Source organism: Colias philodice, chromosome 8 (genome assembly GCF_061535455.1).
Source record: "Colias philodice isolate Cphi_HAF_F1 chromosome 8, ilColPhil1 Martin Lab GWU primary, whole genome shotgun sequence".
Classification (NCBI taxonomy): domain Eukaryota; kingdom Metazoa; phylum Arthropoda; class Insecta; order Lepidoptera; family Pieridae; genus Colias; species Colias philodice.
The window spans coordinates 10,872,156-10,899,758 of record NC_143093.1 but is presented as its reverse complement, the minus strand read 5'-3'; the positions used below and the strand labels follow the sequence as shown (position 1 = coordinate 10,899,758).

General features: G+C 34.3%; 1 protein-coding gene across 1 annotated transcript; it reads left to right on the top strand.

Moving 5' to 3' along the window:
• The first annotated feature begins 529 nt into the window (after window positions 1-529).
• On the top strand, window positions 530-15,465 carry LOC149486807 (putative 3-hydroxyisobutyrate dehydrogenase, mitochondrial). Its single transcript, XM_089698439.1, has 6 exons — window positions 530-718; window positions 5,172-5,354; window positions 5,864-5,981; window positions 9,479-9,689; window positions 13,884-14,040; window positions 15,289-15,465. Exons 1-6 carry the CDS (start codon window positions 590-592, stop codon window positions 15,445-15,447), a joined length of 957 nt encoding a protein of 318 aa, XP_089554565.1. The 5' UTR covers window positions 530-589; the 3' UTR covers window positions 15,448-15,465.
• Window positions 15,466-27,603: the final 12,138 nt, after the last annotated feature.

The following is a 27,603-nucleotide window of genomic DNA, read 5'->3' as shown; positions in this document are numbered from 1 at the left end:
GTGAAATAATATCAGCAATCGGTCCAGTAGTTGATCCGAACATTATAAATGATTATAATGATGGCGTATGCAAATACGCAAACGTATCTCTGATGACCACACCCACTTATTTAAAAATATATCCCACCAAAAACATTTTCATGTAAAATGTTGCCAAGACGAGCCCATATGACTCGCACTGTCAAAAAGTTATCAGATCTCATGTAGAGCCAAGCTTCTAACACTACACGCCCTAACTCACTGTGCCCTAACTCTACAAGGCCTTACTTCACAAACTCTACACCTTTTAGTCAAAATATGTGGCTTGGCCATTTCGCTACATTCACATCGGCGTAAGGTGAAAAATTAATTCACTGTTCATTACTTTTGTGTTATACAATAGTTCTTGTAGTAACGAACGGCCAAGCCACATATTTTGTCAACTAGTGGGTGTGGCGTCCTAACCTCAAACCTGTTATCAAATTAACATTGAAACGAAATCGAGAATGATAATTCACGTCATTTGAATAACAACAAGAACCAATTCTCACATTTTATTCAGTCTCAGTGCGCACGCGCCGCGGCCGGTTGTGTTATTAATAAAATCAAAATGGCGGCCCGCGTCAGCCGGTCTTTCCTCACAACAAGCAGGTCTTACAGCTCGAAAAGTGACAAAAATGTGGCTTTCCTTGGCCTTGGAAATATGGGGGGATTTATGGCGGCAAATCTCGTGAAAAAGGTAGTATAGGTATTGCTATTCGTAAAAGTAAATAGTACATGTGTAGAAATTGAAATTGTGGCCTCAATAACCTCGGTAATTATTGTATTTTATAGTAGCTGTTTAATAGATTATGTACTTGTTTTAATACCAATAGTTTAAATATAGTATTAAGAAACATCATTTATTTTTATGGTTGCCTGGAAGTGATTGCTTTTAAGCAATAAGGCCGCCTATTGTACACTTTCCAATTTTATGTATTCACTTATTTTAAATTCCTGTTATATGTACAATAAAGTGTCGTAAATAAATAAATAAAATCATTGTACTACAATCACTATAATCTTGAACATTTAAATGGCATAAACATGTTGTTTATCTACCGGTTCGGTAACTACAGCTTTTGCCCAGTTGATTATGAAAATGTCTGATGTCTTGTGCCTAATCTATCCTAGCTCTTGTCGAATTATCCGTATCAAGGGACCTAGAGCGACAGAATTAACATGGTACCTACCTAGATGCATAGGGCTCTAATTTTTGGCGCAGTGGTTCTCTTAAAGAATTACTTAGTGTTTGTATGAGTATAGTATAGATATGTGACACAGATTCTTGGTGTCCCCCTTTCGATTTTCCAATGTTCCATTACGGATATTAAGGTGATCGAACTTCTGTGCCTTACTTGGTCCTGAACCTAGGACTTCTTAGTATCAAGTTTAGAACTTGTTTCTATAAATTTCGATTCTGGTGGTTATAAATTAAAAGCATATTGATTAATTCTTATTTAGTTGCTGTTGAAGTTACTATTCTATTCTAAATTTTAAAGCTTCAGTTAAAAGCTTCCGGAAGACAGGGCTTTGCATAGCTGCATTATTTTTGCAAATTCTTTCTTAAAACGATAGCAGAAAACTTATCTATATAAAGGGTATGTGAATGAGAATTCTATTCAGGTATAACTTTGCTCTATGGACAGATTATTAATGCATGATAAAAATTACTAGAAAATCCAGAAGCAAAACTATATTAAATACATGGATACGAAAATGTGATGATGTGTGAGCAGCTAACGTTAAATTGAAAAAAATATGTTTTGTTCTGATAAGAGAAGAGTAATCAAAAACCAGAGTAAATAATCAGTAGAGGTGAAATGGATAAAGATCCTTTACCACTAGACTGCGCTTTCGCTTTTTGAGCATAGAAATATTCTACCATGTATGAGAATATATCCAAGTTGAAAAATCATTTTGTGAACATACAATTTGGTACATTATGTTGTGTCCCTATATAATAAGGGTTGGAGCAATTGGTTAACAATTAGCAGCATAGGTATATAATTAACGTCCCTTTTCATTATCCAATTTATATCTAATCAGTACAAGTCTAAACAGTCGATACATTATTTACATTAATTTAAGCTCATTTGATATGCAAAATTAAAATTCAATGTCAAACGACTCACGTGTCCACAAACATCTTATATAATCACTAGCTAATTTGGCCAACGTTGTTCTGATAGAACACCCTTATTATTTAGGGGTTAAAAATAGTTTATAATCTCTTCTTAGATCTAACGAATATACACAGAATGTGTCATAAAAATCTGTCGCCATTGCGGAGGATTTTTGTTGGCTATGACACGAACATTTTAAATAAATTATTTTATATATTTAGTATGTAACTTTATTATGTAATGTATGTGTAGTTCAATTTATTCTTCAATAACTAATCTTATAAGAAAGCTTAAAATTATCTTTCAGCTTTAAAAAACAGTTGCGTAGTTTTAAAGATATGAAGATACGTAGGGAGTAGAGAAAAATGCGAATCGACTCTTCACTACATAGTATAAAACAAAGTCGCTTTCCCTGTCCCTATGTCCCTATGTCCCTATGTCCCTTTGTACGCTTAAATCTTTGAAACTACGCAACGGATTTTGATGCGGTTTTTTTTAATAGATAGAGTGATTCAAGAGGAAGGTTTATATGTATAATAAGATCCATTAAGTAGTGGAGAAGTACTGTTATTTTTGAGGTTTCTAATGTGATGTCGTAAAAAATTACATTTATTCCGCTTACATTGCAAACGCAGGCTGAACCCTACGAGTTTTATCAAAATAATGTACTAAGTATTATACACATTGAAAAGGTCTACAGAAAAGTCCGCGATGGTATATGTCTATCTCTTATGGATAACCCACAATAACTTTTTTTTGTCATTTACTTTTTACGACAAATAATGGCTAATTTTCGAAGCGATTTTAACCAATACAGCATTAATCCTTAACCAATTAAATACCATGGATACATTGTTCATTTAATATAGATCTATATGGCCCTTTACACCGTATGATTTAAGTGAATATTTTCGAAGATATTACAGATTTAAAAATTGCAGGACGTAGCGTTTGCGGCCGCCCGGCTATGTATTTTATACCCGTGCGATGCCGGAGGCCGGAGCGGGCCGCTATATTTTTATACCTATACAACGTTCACAATTTTTCTGTAGTGTATTTAGTATCAGCATTGCACCCGTGCGAAGCCGGGGCGGGTCGCTAGTTTATGCAATAAAGGGATGATGTAAAAAAGTTTTAACATTACATAATTTATTGAAATGCATGTGTATGCTGTTGCTAAGCAAAAATTAAGACAAATAGAGGTGGCGACGTCATATTCCTTATCTGTTAACTGCTATAAAAAGAGATAAAAAATAACTATATTATTTGCTTATGATTAAACCAAATGTGTTTTTAAAACAAATACAATTTATGAGATTTTAGTACAAAAGGTCGCTTAGCTTTCAAGGGGAAAAGTTAAATCCCTTACGTTTCGTCTGTGTACCTACTTATAAAATTCAGAGTAACTAAAAAAACGAATCTATATTTTGAACATTTCATAAAATGATGAAGAAAACTTCTGTCACACACCACCGATAAGACCCAAACTTTAACAGTTTTTTTTTCATATACAAAATAAGTTCAATTATTAAAAAATTCATAGTCAGGGACATTTTTAAGAGTTTACCATATCTCCATCATTTGTAAAATATCTTTACTTCCAGACCCGCATGTTACATTATAACTTTTTTCAGTAAAGGCGCAACTTAGAACATTAATATAAAAATTTATTATAATTTATGTCAATAATAAAATCCAAAACGAAACCGCCAGCATACTAACGTCCCATTTTAATAAACAAACCCTTAATTCATAATGAAATCAGATCTTGTGGGAGATGAAAATGTTTAAAGGGCGAAGCTCATAAAATACATTGAATTAAAAATAAAAATCCGAGAAGCCAATTTAACGCTGCTTTCACGGATATTTAAAATTAAAATCTTTTCAATTTATGCAAAGATTATGATAAATAATGCAGATGGTGCTTTTTGCGTTATATCAAGGTTAGTTATAGATTCGCTTTACGCAGATATTGTAATGAATCCGGAGGAACTTGGTGAGACTAGCGACTTAGTTCTTTTCTTCTTGGAAACATTTACAATTGAGAAGCTTTCTATTATTAGTGATTTGACGGGCGAAGAAATTTGGAGAGATAGTCTTTGAATATAGTAGTATACACAATACAGACTTTTTTTGGATTAGAACGTTTATTTTGTGATAGTCTTCTTCTTTGTTCTAAAAATGTTATAGCATCGTTGGCCATTCGGTCAGTAAGACTATCAAATTGTCAAACAGCTGACATTGAGTGACCAGTTATTTAATTGTTATGTCTCCGATAAAAAAGTCTGACCCCATGACGTGGATGCATGCATGATAAGTTCGTGATTTATTAATATTTTTTGTGACATACGAGATGATCGTATAATCTAAAAAGATGGAAAATGTCGATGACTTTTTTGTAGAATTTAGTTGTTTAGACGCCGCTTACTTATTGAATACTAGATTTCCGCCCGCGGCTTCGCCCGCGTTTGCAAAGGAAAACCCGCATAGTTCCCGTTCCCGTGGGATTTCCGGGATAAAAACTATCCTATGTGTTAATCCAAGTTACCCTCTATATGTGTGCTAAATTTCATTGTAATCGGTTCAGTAGTTTTTTCGTGAAAGAGTAACAAACATCCATACATCCATACATCCTTACAAACTTTCGCCTTTATATATTAAATTGGGTAGGTTAGGTTAATAATTAAAAAATATTGATAAGTTAACATTATAAATTGATCGAATCAACATAATCTTTTCTCCTAATCATTTGTATAGTAAGCCAAACACACATTCGGTTTATGTTTAAAAGGAGTAATAAAATATTGTCAAGAATTAAATTTCAGTTATACTTCGAAGATTATTGACTCCAAATTGCCGTAAATATCTTCTGTTTAGCTTATATATATCATTCAAATAACTTCGTATGAAAATAAAAGACAAGAAGTATTGCCCTTTAGCTAGTCAAGGCTTATAAGGATAGGCTATTAATGACATCATCAAGCCTTGAAACTGGCCCTTAACATAAATTCCTATCATGTATTCCAGGGTTTCAACGTCCGCGGCTACGATCCATCAAAAGAAGCGCTGAATTCAGCAGCTAAGAATGGAGTAGCGAGTGCAGGTTCGATCGCTGCAGCGGTTGACGGGGTCGATGTGGTTGTGTCCATCCTGCCCAGTAATAAGGTCGTGCTTGACGCGTATTTGGGAAAAGATGGTGTTGTTGATCATGTGAGTTTTATTAAATTAGGTATCTAGATAAAATATAGATGTAGATGTAGGTAGAAGTGGAGATAACAGTGTTTTAAATTCTCCTGTGAGAACCGATACATAAAGAATCTATCGGTTAAAAAGTATCCTTTATAATTAGCCGAGACTGTAACCAACACTCGTGGCAAATTTCAAAAAAATCGTCAGGTACCTTTGTTTGAAAGAGATTTCATCAATTCTCACAAACTTTCACTTTTCACTTAATTATTCTTCGATCAAAATGATCTATAGTTACAGAACTTGAAATTAAAATACGATAGAATTCCTTAATTAGTATAGAACATATTGCTTATGTATAAGTGTAAACTAATGAATAATACGACGCGATTGATCTTGTTATATGGGTGATATGACTATAAATCGAAAAGTTTTAAAATAAAAGGATTATAAGGATCTATATCAAAAGGAAGTGAAACAAGATAGGATACATTAACTAATATATTTTTCTATATAGATATTACCATTTCCAGGTGCCCAAAGGATCTCTCCTCATTGACTCCAGTACAGTGGACCCCAATGTGCCCAAACAAATATTCCCTGTTGCGATTGAGAAAGGGAAGGGCTTTATTGATGCTCCAGTTTCAGGAGGTCAGTTTAAGGATGATTTCTGGTTTAATTTTTTGAGTTAATTTTGTGTTAACTTCTTTAATTTCTTTAGGTTTACTATTGTGTGATATGATTTCTTTGTTTTAAGTGATATGTGAAAATTTCTAGTCTCATCTATAGCAATTTATGGCTTTCTTATACGTATTTGATCGTATGCTACATTTTAAGAATGATCCCGTCCTAGCAATTTTTCTTTTAATTTTTCTTTTCATGAATTTTCTATTGTCGCTACCAAATAATTATGCAATATTCTCTCTCCAAATTTAGCATTAAATACAATAGTAAAATGTATGTCTATTCGCGTGTGGTTTTACTGATAGTATTATATTATCAGCTGTGCTGATAACATTGTTTACTCTTTGAGATAATTTCCAATGACTGAGATAAGCATGTAATTACTTATCATAAACTGTCGCATTTGTATTTGCTCTGTCAATAAATGCTTAGAATAATATTAACAGATGAAATTACTTGTAATAAAAAACTACTTATTTGAAGGGTAGTAAGGGCTAGGTCTAATTATTTTTGGCTTACATTTACAAGCTATTTTTACTCAATTGTTATTCTCGGGTCTTGGTACGATAGGCCTCTTGGGATTTGTTACACGTGCTTTAATAGACCTACAATAATAATAATTTATTTTCATATTATTTGTATTGTAGATATGGGATTTTATTTTGTGGTTTGGATCGTTTTTTGAATAATTTATAACATTAAGGGCCGATTTTTCAATGCTTGGATAAAAGTTATCCGTCCAATAAAGTATTACACGATAATATTAAAATGTCACGTAAACTGTCAAATACGGGCAATTAGAATACGTTTTTAAAATTGTAGTTTTATACATTATTTGACGGATAAATTTTATCCAAGCATTGAAAAATCGGCCCTAAGTATGGAAACGTGATATTTATTTAGGAAGTATCAATATTTCATTTGAAATTTTAATAGTACCTACATATGTGAAGAATGTTATTACATTTTTTTTCATGAAAATACTTAAAACAATTCTAATATTAAAAAATCTAAATACATAAATATCAGCATTTCAATTTGGTTGAAAAAAGAAATACGATATTTGTGAATAAGGAAAAAATATAAAAGTAATGCTATTTATTTACCGATAGTTATATAATGCAATGTTAATCAGTTTTTGCAATTGTTATTATCTGTAATGTTATTATGCAGAAAACAAATTATTATTTATCTTAAATGCTAACTCTGATGTAAAATGCATTAATACTGTATATGAAAACACGTGATGTGATTAAAATTTAAGCACATATTACTTAATTATTACGACTTACGAATAACTTTAAACCTTTTGATATAATTATAATGTTAACTTATGTGTAAACTTATTTGTCGAATATAGGTTTTAGTGATTTAATTATTTCTAAGTTACCTAGCTTCAGCTAAAAACCTAAAAAGAGTTGGCACAACATTTATAAGGGAAACAGAAATAAAAAATATTAAAAATGTTTTTTTAAGCATTTTGTGTGAGCCTTTTATGTCACATCTTCTCTTATATATAAAATTCTCGTGTCACAATGTTAGTCTGCATACTCCTCCGAAACGGGTGGACCGATTCTCATGAAATTTTCTGTGCATATCGGGTAAGTCTGAGAATCGGCCAACATCTATTTTTCATATGTACCACGGGCGAAGCCGGGGCGGACCGCTAATAATAATATGGGCGTAGGGATGTGACGACCCCATCGCCCACGGTTGGAATATCTATTGTTTACGTGACAATAGATATTCCACCCGTGCAATCAGTCAACCCGCAGGACACCTTGTGGCGGGGTGTCGGGGAGTAGCGACCCCGCGGGAACCGAGTGCTCCCGGGGGAGGCCCCTGTCTTCATCTCCGGCTCGCCTTCACCGGCCGGTCGGAGTGAAGCCTGACGAGGACAGGACCCCCACCTCTGGCTTGCCTTTACCGGCCGGTCAGAGTGGAGTTGCGAGAGCTTTTAGCTCGAAGGGTGGATGCGAATCATAAGTGGCGAGTGGGCACGTGATGCTGGACCCTCAGGGAGCGCGTGATCGTAGTTTAAAGTCCAGGGACGCCTCTCCACCCTTAGCTGATCACAATATGTTGCCCCCTTGTCGCACTTTTGCAGCGACTTATTTCGGGGGCCCATACAGTGAGAGGGCGAGTCACCACCTGCCAACATATTTTTACTTTATTTTAGTAGAAAGGCAGGTGCCATAGTTTCCCATAGTCCCCAATACCAGTCCATTTAGCATCCCAATCCATAGCCCAATTATTAAATTTCCATATCCTGCAATAGTCCTACATCGGCCGTGGACTGCCTAGGGCTGTATCTCTATAGTGCAGTCATGGGCAGGCTGCGGCTGTTGTCCCACAACACATTAAAATTCTCGAAAGGGCCTCTGCGTGTTGGATCCGTGTCCCCACGTAAGCCTTCCAAAGATCCGGGTACTGTCCTTCTGGTGGTACCCGAGTATTATGGAAATGAGAAACATATAATATTACATGATGAAATTGAAAAACAAGGGCTTAACTGATAACATGTGTTTGCATAAGTTGATGTTTATACTTTTGGATGTAAATTCTTGATATGGTAAAACAAATATACGACGTAATGTTTGCATAATAATTATGTTATTACATAATTAATAATAATAATGGCTAATGTTATATTTTATGATTTTATGTTGTTTATGTTAATTTATTAAGTACGATAAATAATTTATATTACCATACATTTCGAATTATATATCTATACTAGCGGTCCGCCCCGGCTTCGCCCATGTTTGAACTATCCTATCTCTCAAGTTGGATCAAACTGCACATGGTGTGCGAATTTTATTATAATCGGTTAAGTGGTTTAGGAGTCCATTGAGTACAAACATTGTGAGAATTTATATACTTATATTAAGATTATTTTATTGCATTTAAGTCAAAAAGCTTTGCGTACCTATTTTCTGAAAATTTTGTAATACGTTGGCTTTTTTTAAACGCACACGTTTTATTAAATGGTTCTTCTCCTTAGATACTTACTGCTTTCCGAATCGGTGGTAAATTTTATAATCGTTATGATGATTCAAAAATCAAAAGTGCTTCTGCAAGAAGTCTCATTGAATAAATAAATGTTTCAGTTTGAAATGTTTGAGTTTGTTATCCAAATTATTCGAATAATTCCTTACTTTTCTATTAATCTCTATATTTTTTAAGCTATTGCATAGCTTCTATCGCGGGCCTTGAGCGCGGGGACCGAATCGAGAAATTCCGTAACGAAAAAACCTCACGCTCCCCACTCCGACGGACACGGAGGTGTGGCTTGAAGGCATAGCATGCAATAAGCTTTACCGCAGCAGTCCCCGAGTGCCACACGTCTTTTTTTTAAATATTGTTACATTTCTATAAATTCCTGTAATTTGAGAATTTTCCGAAATTTCCAAGAATTCCCAAACTAATTTTCATATATTTATTTCTATATCCTTATATCCCAGGTGTTATGGGCGCTCAAAACGCGACCCTCGCCTTCATGGCGGGCGGCAGGAAGCAGGACTTCGACAGATCCTTACCTTTGCTAGAAGCGATGGGAGCAAAACAGTTTCATTGTGGAGATATCGGTTCTGGACAAGTGGCCAAATTGGCGAACAACATGCTTATGGGCATTACTGGCATGGCCACTGCTGAGTGCATGAATATGGGAATTAAGTAAGTATATTAATTAGGTTAAGGACAAATGTATAGAAAAGTGTTATATTCCTGGCAAGGTTGTTTTCGTAGTGGATTTTATTTATAGGGTCTGAACATGAGGGAATATGGTGTGAAATGGTATTTTTACGAATTTTGCACCGTTAGTGAGCCTTGCACGATCAGATTATGTTATATGGGGGTTTTGTAATAATTTTAACTGTGCGCCATTGTGAAAAAAAATTTTATAAGATGAAATCTAGCCAGTGCTATTGACCTATATAGAACCAGGGTGAAAAATTTTGTGGTACATAGAAAAGCTCTTTTGTATCTTTCTCACTTCTATCTTATGTCTCTATGTTAGTTGTCAATATATTAATGACTGAGACTCAAACTGGTACTATTGGGAATTAGGAACATTTATAACTTTCCTTAAGCAAATAAACATATCCGTTCATTTCCCAACCGTTAGCATCAACGAAATAAATAATATCGCCGAACAAATTCTGTACATTCGTCACGTCAAAACAAACGAAGGTCGGGGGAAGTTTGTAATTTGCAAGTGTCCAAGTCACTGCCTCATTATTGTTAATTTGCTCAGCTTTACAATGAAATGTCGGCTTCGTCACGTACTAATGTTAGGCGGGTTGGGGACTGGCGTGTTAGCTTTTTAGGGGCTTTTTTGTTTTGGACTCACTTTTTGATTCTTTAGTTGGGAATTTTTGTATGGAATCGGCACGTTCTAATCAAAGGCGGTTTGAGGAATGGTGTATGGAGCTTTTTCGGTCTCATTGCTTTTTTTTGTTTTTGATTCTTTAGTTGGGGATTTTGGGAAAAAATTATCACGAATAGTTAGTTGCGGTTGAGGGACTGGCGTGCTTAGAATTATCCAGGGTGATTGTGCTTACGTTCTGCTATAGATAGGGTTTTTTTTAATAGATGATGTTCATCTCATCGGCATTTAATTTTTCATTGAAAAACACGATCATTTGACGGATTCCTACATACAAATTTGACTTAAATTGAAAATGAAACATCATCAATCTGTGTATAGTTCAGCTATTTCTAAGTTAATTGTAACGTCTAATATTTCTGTTACACACGAAATCATATCAGAGTATGGTTCAGTTAATTCAATTTTTGTTGTAATAACTAATATTCCTGGAACTTCAAACGAAATCATTAGTTTTCGACTGAGCAAATCTTGTGGATCACATTCATTAGGAGTGTGGTGTTGTTAGCTATAATAATATTATGTAATATTTTCCCATCCAGCATTTTCGACCGCCTCCTTGGAACAGTCGTTGACGCGTGAGCGTAACACTGAGGGGTCATGGGTTCGATTCCCGGTGGAGACGTAGAAAAAAAATGTCTCGGTCTGGCAGGACACAGAAGGCTGATCACCTACTTGTCCCTAAAGAAAATCGATCAGTGAAACATATGTATAATGCATCTGCCCTTTACCCCACTAGGGGACATGGGACTTCACTTTACAGCATCTTTGACATATTTATACGATATACTATTTAAATTATCTTTTACTATCATAAACATTCTTAGCCTCATTTCTTTCCATAAACCTTTCCTTTAAAGTCGTTTTTATAAAATAGTCACGTCCGGAAAATGAAAGTTAAGGTTGACCGTTTTCTACATTATCAACCCAGCATTTTGTCAAACGTCCTGTAAAATATCGGTTCACCTTACAATCATTGGTTTTATTGTTAGTTACTTAATGTATATCCAACCCAAACAATATTCTAACTGTAAAAAAATAGCGTGTGTGTCGAGCACACGTGTCAGAAGTGAAACTTCTTTGGCAAGATTCAATGATACCAAAATCGTCGCCTTACTCCATGACGTAACGCTATAGCCATGACGCGACCTTGAAATTTTACTCTCAAAGAGCCTAAAGTAGTTTCACTTCAAAAATATATAATCACATTTTGTTAAAAATACACTCCATAATATAGTCGTTGAAGGTAATTTTTAAGTCTATAAAATATAACACAAAGATTTTTCTTTACTTCAACTAAAAATGATTTATCTACACTAATATTATAAAGAGGAAAACTTTGTTTGTTTATTTGTTTGATTGTAATGAATAGGCTCATAAACTACTGGACCGATTTTAAAAATTCTTTCACCATTCGAAAGCTACATTATCCACAAGTAACATAGGCTAGGTTTTATCCCGGAAATCCCACGGGAACGGGAACTATGCGGGTTTTTCTTTGAAAACGCGGGCGAAGCCGCAGGCGGAAAGCTAGTCAGAAAATATACTCGCAGTAGACAGCTGTCAATTAGGTTTTATTTAAGAACTTTTAAAGGCTAAAAACGCTAAGTTTCACTCAGCTGAAATATTTAGACAGGGTTTTCGTCGTTTGATGGAAACAAAAATAATTTCCTCTCTTGTTTAAAAGCAATTTTCGATGTGACGTTGCCGTGATTGATAAAAATTTGGCATAAACTTGGAGTAATTTTAGCGGAGGCATGTCTGGAATGAATAATTCTAAATATTCTTTACTGACGGTAAAATTATAGTAATGTGGATATGTTAAGTTATGTTTGGATTCCAGTTAAGTCCTTAACCGATTTACCGAAAATTTTAAGCTATTGCATAGCTTCTATCGCGGGCCTTGAGCGCGGGGACCGAATCGAGAAATTCCGTAACGAAAAAACGTCACGCTCCCCACTCCTACGGACTCGGAGGTGTGGCTTGAAGGCATAGCATGCAATAGCTTTACCGCGGCAGTCCCCGAGTGCCACACGTCTTTTTTTTATTTAGTTATCTTAAGGACATTTTAACATAAATAATCTTTCAAACTCAGGGGAAACCTATTCAAAAATTCGCTCGTTTGAAGTAACCCTGAACAAATACTTCAAAAATAAAGCAAACAAAAGAAATTTAATCGGCTTATTAAAACTTTTGTACGATATTTAAGATGCGCATTTTATGTAAACGATGAAATATTATAATCAGGTCGTCCAAAGTCAGTCATAACTTATCGATTTCTTACTTTTATCTGTGAAAGGAGTTTGAGCCAGGCTAGACCCAACATTGACATCGGCATTTTGTTCAATATTGTACCGTAATTTGTTAACAATAAGGTTCAAATTTCAATGAATTAGGGATAATTCCCTGATCATAGAGATAGGACAGTGGTAAATGAATTGCAACCCTATTGGATATATATGTTATTAGGGTGTATTAAAGTTTGCATTTGTTTTAAGTTCAGTCGGCAAGGCTCAAAGAGTATCTTCGAAAGCCCAATCATATTTATATGTAAATCAAAGGGTTGAGGGTTTTTATTAAAGGCGTCGGGGTTTGCGTCATTTCGGTTAAGATTTGCGTAAATCAGAGATTATTTGACTGTTAATCAAAGTTATATTAAGTTACTTGGAAGTTTTAATCTGGGTTCATTTAAGTTAGAGTACTCCTTGAATGACTTACCTACATAGAGATTCCAACTTCTATAGTTTATTTCTTTGACCTTCTGTGTTATGTTAATAACATTTATTAAATTTCATATAAAGTCGTTTAGTTTATTAGTAGTTTAATAGTCTTTTGAAATAATTTACCTTTAGGCTAGTTAGTTTTACTTAATTAAACAGAGATCAAGAATTGCTCGTTTAAAGATTAAAATTTTCAGCTTTCACACACCTACTTTTCTCCACCCAGCTCAGAATGGATTTAGACACCAAAAATATGACTACGAAGTTAGGGACGAACCAAAAAATAATTCTAGCAATTCTAGTTATTCTTATATTCAAAATTCAAAGTTTTCACAAACTACGCCTTCTATCTGGAACTATGATATAAGAACTAGCCCTTATATGAACAATTCTAATGATTCTTCTATACTATACCCTATTGAAGATAAATACATCAAGTATTCTAAAGATTTAGAATACTTGATGTATTTAAATTGATGTTTTTACTCAAAATGGGTCTAGACCCAAAAGTGCTGCTAGACAATTCGTCAGCTCGCTCCTGGTCCACAGAGGTATACTGTCCCGTTCCCGGCCTCATTCCAACTGCGCCTTCCAGCAGGAACTATGACTTAACGAACTAACCATTATATTATCAATTATAGCGATTCTTGTATATTAGAATTGCCTTATTTCAAGCCATTTCCCTTTTGAAGGTTTAGATCTTCGAAAAATTTTGATTGTGTTACTATTTTACTTTAAGAATGCAATTTTTTTCTTACCCAGAATGGGTCTAGACCCAAAAGTGCTGCTAGATGTGCTAAACAATTCGTCAGCTCGCTCCTGGTCCACAGAGGTGTACTGTCCCGTTCCCGGACTCGTTCCAACTGCGCCTTCTAGCAGGAACTATGATGGTGGCTTCAAGAACGAATTAATGGTTAAGGTGAGTGGTTAAAATAAAGTTATTTTCAAGTTATTTTGTAGCATTGAATTGATAAATGTTTGAAAAATTAAGAAAATAGCCAAAGAAATTCGAACCAGCGTCTCAAGTATACTAAAATTTTGACCATAGGTGGTTTTTGATCAATTTAAAGTGTCTCTTAAAATTCATATCCACTTTACTTAATGCAGAACTCATATTATACAGCCAGAGCAAGTTTTGCATCAGGATATTTTGTATCAGCTAATACTTAATATTACATTAAACGCATATTAAGTAGATTTTTGCCCAATTCTCGTAAACCATAATATTAATTCGCTGCAAAATTGATGACGGAAATGTTCCCACAAGAAATACGTTCATGATATATTACGTTGTAAGGCCCAGTGGGACTGACGTGTTCTTACTTCTTACTATATTAATGTCTTTATGATATTCTCATTTTTGCTTCATTCTTATATAGTTTTCCTAAAATTTTGGATATTTTGCTGGTATATTTTAGAAATTACTGGGTGTAGTGTATATAGTAGGATTTTTCTCTTAACTATGATTTTATATAAAATTCGCTATTCTTTCTTCTGACTATAATTTAAAACTGACGATCGCATTTTTTCTTTAGTCTTGTTTCTCTTTAGTTTTCTACAATTTGGGCAATTTGGCATAGCATCAAAAGCTTTAAATCAAGACTTTAAAAAGAAACAATGAACAAGTTATATAGTTTTCAGAAATGCATCAGAGGTACATAGAAGTAGTATTATTGATCTATGAGGGTGGTAACTACCCTGTTAATAGAGACAGTTCGCGTCCAAGCACGTTCGATTCCTGTAAAATATAACTTTCAATAATACGAGTATTTCAAAGACTTAGTGCTTAAAATTGTATAAGATATTTTTTTGCTTTAACAATTTTTTTGGTCTAAAGATTAAGATAACAACAATTAAATTTTAGACTGAACTAAACACATAAATCTTACATCTCGATCAGCTATATAAATTTTTAATCGCTCCACTTTTTAACCCACTTAAAAAATGTGTTTTTCATGAATTGTATAAAATGTTAACAGGCGGGTTCACTTACGAGACATTTGCCGCGGCTTTGCTCAGTAATTTGCTTCGTAAGAGGCTACTCGCTCTCTAAAGACCTTCCTTATTAAATAAATTACCTATATCCATACGACACATCGAATCCTTTGTTAGGCTAATTTTAATTATTATTTTAGGCTAGCTTTTAAGCACAAATCTCATATTCCAGGACTTAGAGCTAGCAAGCGGCATGGCGCTCGGCATCCGCTCGCCCATTCCCCTGGGTGCGGTCGCGACTCAACTTTACCGCATCGTGCAATCTCGCGGCTATGGGGAAAAGGACTTCTCCTATGTTTATCAGTTGCTTAAAGAAGAGACCAAGAAGTAGAATAAATTGTTGACTGTTCTTTGTGTTTTATTTCCCCATATCCCTCAAAGAGGAGACCGAGAAGTAGAATAAATTGTTGACTGTTCATTGTATTTGAGACTGTACTAGTAGTAGATTTGAGACTTTAGAGATAAGAAAATGATTATCAGCCTGTACCTACGAATCTCAACAAATATAATGAAGAGAAAAGATAAGATTTTATTAGCATTATAATATTTCGAAATAATATTTCACCACGAAAAAGCTATTTTTATCGAGTAATATAGTTTAAAATAATTTTCAGAGTTTTATATTTTATCCATCGAACAAACCGTAAATATTAATTTGATTCCCTGTATTTCCATTGTTTTTGATACAAAACCCTTTGATTTTGTTAAGACATACATTTTATAGAAATATTTTATTTAAATTCTATTTTTTTGCTTTGGTATTATAATCGTGATAAATGTTTGTACTTTTTCTATATATAATTTACGTGCTCGGGACTCACTAAGAGATCATTTTAAGAATACTGGTATCCTTACTGTACCATCACAGTATATATTTAATAATATTTTGCATGTACACAAAAGCTCTGACTTACACACAAGAGTAGGAGATAGACACGATTATGGCACAAGGAACAGGAATAGAATTGAAATGCCATTTTTCCGATTAGCTAAAGTTAAAAATTCATTTATGGGTCAAGGTATACGCTTATACAATAGAATTCCTCACAATATTAAAGAGTTTAGTAGTTCTAAATTTAAAACTTACATAAAAAATATACTAGTTCAGAGAGCGTACTACAGTATTCAGGAATATATGGACGATAAAGACCCATGGAGGGTTGTCGCGTAAAAACCACAGGACAGTACTTTGGCATATTATGTAGTTAGATATAAGTTACATATTATGTAAATTTATTGACATTATTTTAAAAGAGCAACTATGGAGTTTCTTGCCGATTCTTTTCCATAGATACTGCTTTCCGAATCGGTGGTAAATGTTAAAAATACTATGTAATGACGATTCGAAAGTGCTACTAAATAGTAGTCTAATTGAATAAATGAATGTTTGAGTTTGAGTTTGAGTTTGAGTTTCATTTCTTAACCTAGTTTCACCTCAAGAATACAATATCTACTAACAATAGGAACTAAAAACAATATTTCACAAGATAGAATAGAAATAACAGTAAAAGTGTATATCCCAGATTCACAAGACGGACCTTTTTCAAACGTCAACATATTTCCACAAATAAAAAAGCGGTGACCGTTGAATTGCGACATTTTTAATTTCCCGCCAGAGCTTAGAATGGCGGCCATATTGGATTTTTTGTGGAAAAAAATCGAAAGGACAATAGCACGGCCGGCTCGTTCCGACATAATCATATTTCTGCCGTACAAAAGAGTTCTTATAATAATGTGGTGGAATTATTAAAGTCAAGCGGTCGCAGATTTCGGCCCTTCGGGTTTTGCGCGGTAATGTGGGGAATAATTCTCTTCCGCTGTCTTAGTTAATGCTGATTAATGATGTGCTATTGTTTATATTTTTTTGAGCTTGATGAATTGTGTGATGTATGTACTTGGTTTACATTTAGAGAACAAGAATAACAACGCATTTAAAAGTTTCTATTTGTTATTTTATTTAAGTAACATTTCTTTAGTAATTAAGTGACTGTATTAAGCACTGTATTAACACATAATGTATGTATTATGACTGATGTACGTGTATTAAAGAATAATAAATTTTTTACTTTTACTTTTTACTTTTATTTAAAAGTTTTATGTGTTACATTATGTAATCCAACATTTCGACGACTGACACGAGAATTTGAACATTAACGTCCTCATTTTTGACAATAATTTTGACCATACTTTAAAATATGATTTTAATTGTTGTGTTCAACTTTACAGAAAAATCAACAATACTGCACTAGTTAAAATGTAGTAATTTGTGTTATTACATAGCGTTTCACTATATCAATGTACGTAGGTACATATGTATGATTCCCATAAAAGCTTGCCAAAATATCCGTTCAACGTCAAAAGCACAGATTTCCTAATGTTTTATTTGTAAAACACTGCAGACGGTAAAGTTTTACGGTTCGTAAAAAGTTAGTAAAACGGACGCTATTCAGCCACGGTTGCTCTTTATTATTGTGCTGTTTTGGGATTAAAAACGCTTAGAATTATGAAAGAGAGGTGCCTAATTAAAAGTATTGTCTGTTAAAAATAACTACGAGATTTATATAGATTAAAGTTGCTATAAAATTTGACGACTTCGGAAAAATCTTGAACATGTCATGTTAAAACTATGTTATGTTTAGTTAAATATATTAATTTAATTGAAAAACAATACCTAAAGAACTAGAGGTACTACATATAAAACGAATAGATGTTACATATATGTAGAACTAATTCCAAACTAATCATCAAACAATTGAAACATTCTACAGAAACATACAAAATATTATATTATTGATTACATTATATTATGAAATAGCAGACGCTAGGAAAACCCTGTGTCAACCGGTTTAATCAAATATTGATTTATCGAAACCTTACTTTATTATAACCTAAAACGTCTAGTCTAATGTTCTAGAGATTTCCTAAACCTATTACAGCAATTTGAATATATTTTTGATCCCACGTCTAGAGATTTCGTAAATTTTACAAAAATTTCAATATTGGACCCTAAAATTAACACATGAAAAGATTTTTCACCATGGCGGACACAATTCTTGAACAATTACTCTAAAATCTAATCTCTAGCTAATATTCGAGTCACGTAAGCTATCTCACAAAGGAAAATTAAGGGAGTTTGTGCAAAAATGTTCAACCTTCTACGGGAAGCACGTTTCATATAGATTGTGTATTGTTAACTGGTACCTATGCAGGATTGGAATCGGTGTATGAAAATGGAGTATTGAACTGTTAAAAGAAGCTTGTGTCATACGAAATTCTTTCATATTAGCGGAGACCAGAGGACAACTTAAACAGAAATTGTTACTCAAACGTATATAATATTACTGCTGCTGTTGCTGTTACCTGTACCTAATTATTCTGGTAGTCATTGACCAAACGAATTTCTAGCCTCTTTTTCATGCACTCAATTTTATTTCAACAAACGAATCTATCAACTATCAGGACAAACTGTTATCTTTAATTTGTAATCTATTTTGATGTAAAAATAGAATTCCGGTCTTCAGCGATCTAAAGTTCTCGAAAGGCTAATGACGTCATATGGCCAGTTTCCTCACGTGTACCCACACCATTATTATTCCCCACAGCTCCGAACTCATATATTATTTCAGATCCAGTCAGTATGAACGAGCCTAATGTACTAAGTAAAGTGTATTGGCAAAATTTAAATCGCATTCCGCTCACGATCAGCCATTACTCGCTGACAGTGACTTCCAATTTCCCGCCAAATTGTATTAAAAAGAAACAAAGAACATCTAATTACAATACCAAATGCTTGCTTAATGACCGGGTATAAGGTTCAATTTTGAGATACAAGTTTGGTGTATTGGTCCTTTTGGGAGGTAGGTAGAGGGAGTTTTAAAATTTCGTGTTTAAGTGAAATTTTATTTGTAATACGTACTTTTATTGGGCGGCATCCAAATCGTCGTAATGCCGCTTTCTGATGCGCCGGTTATGAATATTTAGTACTAATTATTCAGTATTGTTCTTTTTGTTTTAATTGTCATGTTACGTGTGCTCTACATAACATACTATAGAAGAGTGTAAAAATATTGAAATAAATTAATAAGTAGGTAAAAATGTATCTATAGCATTCTTATGAGAAAAACTTCTTCCTCCTGATGTAAGCCTATGCATTAAAGCTTAGATAAAAATAACTGCGTTAAAAACAACCGACTTCAAAGTCGGTTGTTTTTAACGCAGTTATTTTTATTTAATACTTTTTAGTGTATTTTTCAACACGAATCAAACGAGCCCAATCTCGATAAAATTGAGTCAATATATTACTGAGTTCCTATGGCCACCTTCCGATTCCATCATCAAATCAGGTCTATGTCATGATAATGTTTCATCGCTATCCAATTTACAAACGTATACAAAATTTCAGCTCAATCGGTTACCGGGAAGTGAATCAAAGTTATTGCTACATTTCAATTAAGTCATCGAGTACAGACAAAAATGCTCATAAAATAAAAACTACTGGGCCTATCCGAATAAAATTTTTATGGGACCAATTCGACACCATCCCGCATCGAACAAAAAAAGAATCACGTAAACCGTTTAAGAAACCTAGGAGTAATCGGTGTGCATACATACAAAAAAAAAATATACCGACCGAATTGATAACCTCCTCGTTTTTTTTGAAGTCGGTTAAAAAATACACTTCTAAAAAAACTTTATTATAAAAAACATGCCAGAAGTTTAACATAGCATTAACTATATAAATTAACCTTTGTTCCATATCACATTATAAAAAGAATTCTTACATGCATTTATTTAATCCTGATAAACATTGCATTTCTGATGTAACGAAATTCATCCTTAAATAATACCAAACACATGCCTCAGTAATGCATTCTAATCATATTTCTGCAAGCTTAAACGGATAGTGTTCGGTGCGAGGTTTGTGAAATTTTGATCAGTTCTGATATGCCCTGAGCTGAGCTTAACTTTGTGGATTCGCGCCAAATCCTGAGCCCAGTACGAACCCTGTTATGTGGTTTACATATTTCAATATGTAGATGCAATCCCTCAAATTATGTTTAGGTTGAGAGAATGTAGTTTTTATAAGGTGAAGCAGGATTGCTGATTAAAGATTTCCTTATGTATTGGATATTGTTATAATCGTTGCAGTTGCTCTAAGCTTTCAATTTTTAAGCTTTTAGTTATAAAATTACTGATTTTAAAATCAGTTGACATGCTTCGATCAAAAACACGATCGAGATGCTTCGTCATCTCTTTTTGAAGTACAACTACTGAAAATATCATTTCGATTTCCTTCTGTTAGATTTTACGAAACGGACATACTTAATAAAATAGGTAACCTATTTAATGAAGGACTTTTGAATCGTTTTATCATCCGTTTATAAGTCTTTTTGGTGCCCATTTCTTTCCCCACACATTCATACACACACTTCCAAGCTAAACTGTTCACGACAAAAAGAATGCTAACACCGTCCCCTCGCGGCAGAAATCTGAAAATGTGGCATCTTGTAACCACGTCACGCGCGATCTCTTGTCGCCTCTAACGTGTTTTGGTATTTCATTTATACCGCACAATTTAGTAGTGTAAGACAAAGACGTGCATATTGCATGTGTTCAAGGCTGAACTATATTACAAGTATACAGGCTGTCCCACTATTGGTATACTAAGCGCGAAGGGACTTGTAGTTTTGCAGTGTATGATCACGTAAAAAATACTTAAACAACAAAATTACGTCAAAATTTTTTTTGCTAAATTTTTCCTGAAAATCCATGTTTTCTTCTCTAGCTTCACGCAGCCGGCATATACCGCTTCTGTGTGAGCATTTTGTCTATGAAAACATAATCTTAAACGATAGCTCACGTGCGGGTGGCAAAGTTGGGCGGGTTGCTTGTTATGGGTACACGCATAGAGTTTTAAGAATTCATCTATTTGAAAATAAAATGCGTCTGGAATTTTATAAGTATTTTTTACGTACTCAGCGTATGCAAAATTATAACCTCCTTTGAGCTTAGTATACTAACAGTGGGACACCCTGTATATGTATTTTAGTCTATGCCAAATTGTATTTTTAGACGATTTTATCTTCAAATATTTTTTGTGATAGACAATATTATATAATAGGTATGTTTAAAGAAAAAAAAAAAGATAGTTAACCTCTATTATTTTTTTAATTCGATTTAATTCATAGTAACATCTATATTAGGGGATGAACAGAAATCCAATACAATACACGTGTCATTAAAATCAATCAAGCCCTTTTTTATGAATCGTCTTTATCAAATGTTTAAGATGTTTCCCTTTCTGTACATCTAGGTACATTATATCTACATGTATAAGAATAAAAAATATTCACGTCTAACAAGCAACACAACAAAATTTCATTCCTCCCAAAGAATTGTAACTTCAGTAATCTCGTTGCAAAAAATTTGATTAACAAAAAGAACTCTTAACTAAATTTTCAGTTTCCAAACTCGCGAAATGATGTATTTAAAAAGTTCTCATGGATATTATTTTAAGTTATTTCATATTCCGTGTGGCTTCAGCTACTTATATTTCTTGGTTCCTACTAAGGAATACGTCTTGAATATTTTTTAGTTATTTCTATTGAAGGTTGTTGAGATAGTGAAACGCTTGGCTCTATATGAGATCTAATAACTTTTTTAGTAAGCCCTACAGCAAAATTTTACTCGGAAATATTGTGGTGTATAAATATGCCATGTGCAGTTATTGGTTCAAGTCATTGCTGACGAACTACTACGCGTAAACAATGCTATTAAAAAAAGGTATTAAAAAAAATATATGCGTAGTTCTACATCTTGACTATTAAAATAGTTAATTCACCTCTAGAATCGATCTTTTCGACGGAATAATTGTTTCAGACAGTGCTCTGCTTCACGTTATTTAATTTCGAGTTCGAGTCGAGAGTCTTTCGAGTTCACGTAGTAGGGGTTATGATTCGCGTTATTTCAGTCACGGATTTACGGCTCCTTTGGAATAAGACAAACGATTGTTCGCGGACAAGCAAATTTCGTAGGTAACAAAAAATTATCCGACTGTACCATCTAACGCCCAATTTGTCGAATTTCGGAGCAATTTTTGCTTGAATCTTTCAATTCAGTAAAGAAATTTTACTGTTAAACGCCTTCTGGAAATTTTGTATGGAGCTTTTTGATATATAGTATAAGGTAAGTAATTGTTAACTAAACTTAATGTAAATCTTAATACCTATATAAATCTCGTGTCACAATGTTTGTCCTCAACTGACTCCTAAACCACTTAACCGATTATAATAAAATTCGCACACCATGTGCAGTTCGTTCCAACTTGAGAGATAGGATAGTTTAAACATGTAGATACCACTTGAGAGATACGATAGTTTAAACATACCACGGGGGAAGCCGGGGCGGACCGCTAGTATTTCTATAAGAAGGGATTATTTTAAATTACACATGCATGATATGAAAGGAAACAACATTGATTAATAATTTAAGTTTTAACTTTACATGTCTGTTATCACGTTAAATGTTCCTTTCCTGAAAATTGTAATTAAAATCTGACGAAAAACGTGTACTGTATTCAATTTAAAGATCTTTAGAGGCTCTATAAAGAGAAAAATGTAAAATATGATAAATAATACATTTGCTACTACACATTGATTCTAAGACCTACACAATGTTAAACGAATACCAAAATACAATAAAAGTAAAGATATACAAAGAACAAAGCAAAGTATGTAGTCAGAAACACAAAGTTACTAACTCATTTGACGCAATATGATAACGACATTTGAGAGACATTCAATTTATTTCTAACCTCAGACCATTAGGGTGACAAATCAACATCGAGCTATGCTGCGCTGTACTGCGTTGTGCTGTGCTGTGTTTCTTAAGCTACGTTTTTTTAACAATTAAACGATGTTGCGCTGTACTGCGCTGTGATGTGCTGTGTTTCTTAAGCTACGTTTTTTAACCTTCCTATACTCGCGCGTTGGTCTGTGAGACCGACGAAATTATTTTTATGCAGGTAAATCCTGTGAAGTCGAGTTCCTTGCTAGTTTCCGGATTTGGGGCTAACTTCATTTTAGTGCACGTCGCGTGGTCGGCAGAAGTTCACGTGTCATAGCATTTGGCACCAATCGGTCCATGAGACCGACGCGAGTATAGGTGCAACTTTTTGTGTAAGTATTAATATTATATATTTTGTACATTTATATATTTTTACAGACTTTGAATTCTTTATGAAGTATGTATAGTAAAATATATGTATGAATGTTGCTCTAAATTATATATTGGCCAATTTTTTAGGCCATACTTTATGTCAAAATGAACGATGATCAAATCAGATTGTTGCTGGAAGAATCAAGTTCTGGTTCTGCTATGAAGACGAAAATGACAGTGAGGTGGAAGACAACGTGGAGGTACAAGAAGAGACATACGAAACCGAGCAAGACGATGACAATGAAGAGATATCTGAGGAAAAACACAGTGAAGTTCCAGTGATTTTTACTTGGGAAAAGATGGACAGACAAGGCTCAAAACTAAGCCAAACATAGATAAATATTATGTGCTTTGATATGTTTATTATTATTATTTAGAAGTTTATTTTGTTTTGAAAAAGAAGTTCTGTTTTTAATTTAGTTTTCCCTAGTACTTAAGAAAAACATCTCAAATTCGAGGACTGATTTGTGATAGACTATAAGTCAATAAAATAATTAATAAACTAAGTATGATCAATACTATTTTGTTTCAGTACATCCTAAACAATCTAGCTCAGTATAAAGTAATCAGCAGCTCGTGTAGTCGTTTATCTCGTCAAATATGACCCTATTTAAAAAAAAAAAACGTAAACATTACGACATAGTTGAATCCGATGAAGATGAAAGTGAAGAAGAAGCGGATATGGATATTTTATGTGTTATTTTGTCGTTAAAAGAGTCCAGTCACGGTAGCTTGTTACCTCACACCATACGTGAAAAAAAAGGAAAATTTTAATGAATTTAATGCGGCGATGGAGGGGCACGCAGCGTGCTCCAAACCTAGCTCGACACAGCGCAGCATGGCAGAGCTCCATAAAAACATAGCACAGTTCGGCACAGCGCGGCTCAGCACGGCGGGTAGCGCGCCTCGCTCGAGACTGCTGCGTTTTTAAACAGAGCGTAGCCTCACACAGCGCAGCACAGCATGGTTTGTTTGTATCCTCATTAAAATATTAGACGAGCGAGTTGACCAAACACAGCACAGCGCAGTACAGCGCAGCATAGCTCGATGTTGATTTGTCACCCTTAACATTCAAAAGATGACATTTACGTATCTTTGGGGTGTTATTTGTATCTATCTCTAAAGATAGAAATGAATTATATTTGTGCTAGTAAAAATTGGTTCATACTTTTTCGGTTGAGTTCTATTTAGAAGGTAGTATTATAGTTGAATAGTTATAATATAGTAGCTTTGTCGTAAGCTAATATTATTTAAACATCACTTTATTAATCCATACTAATATTATAAATGCGAAAGTAACTCTGTCTGTCTGTCTGTTACTCAATCACGCCTAAACTACTGAACCAATTTGCATGAAATTTGGTATGGAGATATTTTGATACCCGAGAAAGGACATAGGCTACCTTTTATTGCGAAATATGTACCACGGGCGAAGCCGGGGCGGACCTCTAGTACACACATAAGTACGTTATGTAGAGAAGGCTAGGTAGAGTGGTTATAGGATTTGTATCTCCACCAATTAGCGTAATAACGAATTCGAGTTGCTTGAAAGTAATCGCTCACGACCGATTAACCCTTAATTGGTCGCGTGGGGTGTCATACACCCCAGAGCGGGTTTCCAGGCTCACAACTTTTTAAAATTTGAATTTAGCGCGCTGTTCTTCCAGGTAGCTTCGTAAACACGTAAAACGTACACGATTCAGTTGCGAGCGGCGCTCGGTTGTTGACGGTTGGGCTCGGAGAGCGTGTTTGGGGTGCACGACACCCCAGGTGACTGTTTGTGTGGTCTAAATTCCGAGTAAGTGGCCAATTGGTAATTTTATTATTTCTGTTTTAAAACATTGTATTTTGCAAGTGATAAATGTTAACAGTGTTCAATTATAATACTTTGAAATTTTTGAGGTTATGTTGTGATATTTTTGTTTTAGGTTACCAGTAAAATGCCACGTGGACTAAAAGATCCGGAAATTATGCAGTTGATAGAAGAAGAAGAAGAAGAGGCTATCGATAGTGCATCTGAAAATGAGCAAGATCATGACGTAATAGTAAGTGACCATGTCACCGAATTGGAGCAAAGCGAAAAAACACGAGAGACGACTTCTAGCATATTTGGTTTCCAAAAAGATATGACTTTGTGCTCATATGTGCCGAAACCAAGAAAAGCAGTTCTGCTTTTATCGACAATGCATCACGATGATAATGTTGAGGGTGAGAAAAGAAAGCCCGAAATTATTTTATAATAATACGAAAGGGGGAGTTGATACGAACGACCAAATGTGCGCCACTTATAATGTAGGAAGACTTACCAAAAGATGGCCGATGGTGATATTTTTTCATATTTTCAATATCACAGGTATCAATTCCTATGTAATATACAAATCTAAAATTGACCCCAATATATCCCGAAGACTATTATTAAAGTTACTGGCTGTTGATTTAGTCAAACCTCACCAAATATCAAGAGCCAGCATACCCACACTACCACGACCGCTGCAAAAATGACTAAAATGACAGCATGAAATTTCGGACCAAGAATCTATATCTGAAGCAGGCCGATCGCAATCATACAAAAGGTCCCAAGAAGTAAGGACAGGAAAACAAAGACTGAATGTTTTAAATGCTATAAACATGTGTGCAATGACCATATGATTGTAGTCTATAAAAATTGCAACGGTTAAAACTAGGATTTGTAAAATTTTTTTTTCATATTAAAAAAATAAGTTAATTATATTAAAAATGTTTTTAAAGTTGATTAATATGTAAGTTCAAATGTTCTAATTAATAAAAGTCTGATTTTGCATGTATTTCGTATTTTATTTTATTTCCTAATTCTGGGGTGCTACACACCCCACGCGACCGCTTATGCAACTTTGTAGGCGCGCCCAATTAAGGGTTAAGCCGCTCTTTGTACATCTCTATTAAAAGCTATCTAACTATGTAACAAACATTATTTCTGTGTATGTACAATAAAGAGTATTTCATTAATTCATTCATAATAACTATTAAAAATGAGAAAAAGAAAAATGAACATAGGATAAGGCTCTTTATTTATTTAACAATTTAATGTAGAACACCAAGTTAAAAATATTCACAAGTATACCGCGTAACTAATGAATAAATGTTACGCGGGTGGCTGAAACTGAAGATACTGAACGCGCTAATCCCGGGAACTACTGGTCCGATTTGAAAAATTCTTTCGGTGTTAGATAGCTCATTTATCGAGGAGGGCTATAGGCTATATTATAGTATACTAGCGGTCCGCCCCGGCTTCGCCCGTGGTACATATTTACGTTTTCATAAAAACCATCCTCGTACTTCAAGGAATATAATAAAAAAAGAATTATCGAAATCGGTTCAGCCGTTCTCGAGTTATGCGCTTACCAACACATTTTGCGATTCATTTTTATATATAAAGAAGATATCATCACGCTACGACCCACACGAGTGGAGCCACGGAGGTGAAACCGCGCGGAGCAGCTAGTTTACTAATATAAGGGAAAGTAACTTCTTCGTCCAGTTTCTGAACCGCTTACCAGATTTGAATAATTTTTATTTTTTAGCGGAAAATATAAGCAAATGTTTTCATGCGTGTAACTAAATGTGAAGGGGAATTGATAAAGGGGATAGAAATTGGTGTAGGGAAATCAAGTGAAGCCGCAGGCCGAAAGGTTGACTATGTCCCAGGTCCCTGTAATTGCAATTATGTAAATAAAACAACGGGAAATATGTATGTACCACGTAAAAAAAAAATGGTAAATGGTCTGATGATCCCATTTCAATAATTGTTTCTTATATAATTATAATTTTCTCCACAGACGAAACAAACAACATCAACCATACACACGGAGATAGACTATAACCATAGATAATTCTAGCTGTGCCCCGCGGTTTCACCCGCATCACTCCGCTCCTGTTGGTCTTAGTGTGATGATATTATTATATGCCATCCTCGACGAATGGGCTATCTAACACCGAAAGAATCGGACCAGTAGTTCCTGATATTAGCACGTTCAAACAAACAGACAAGCAAACTTTTCAGCTTTATAATATTATTATAGAAGATAATACTATAGAGTATAGAGATATAATATAATACATAACCAAAAATAATATAATATTATAGATAGACCAAACAACAGGGCAAGTCAAATGGCCCCTGAATTAAACCCGCGTCATACATACGGAGACATCCAATTTGTTTGGGGTGGAAGAATTGAAAACGAATTGATCCCGTAACTCGAGCGTGGCTGCTAAAGCTTCGTGAAAATAG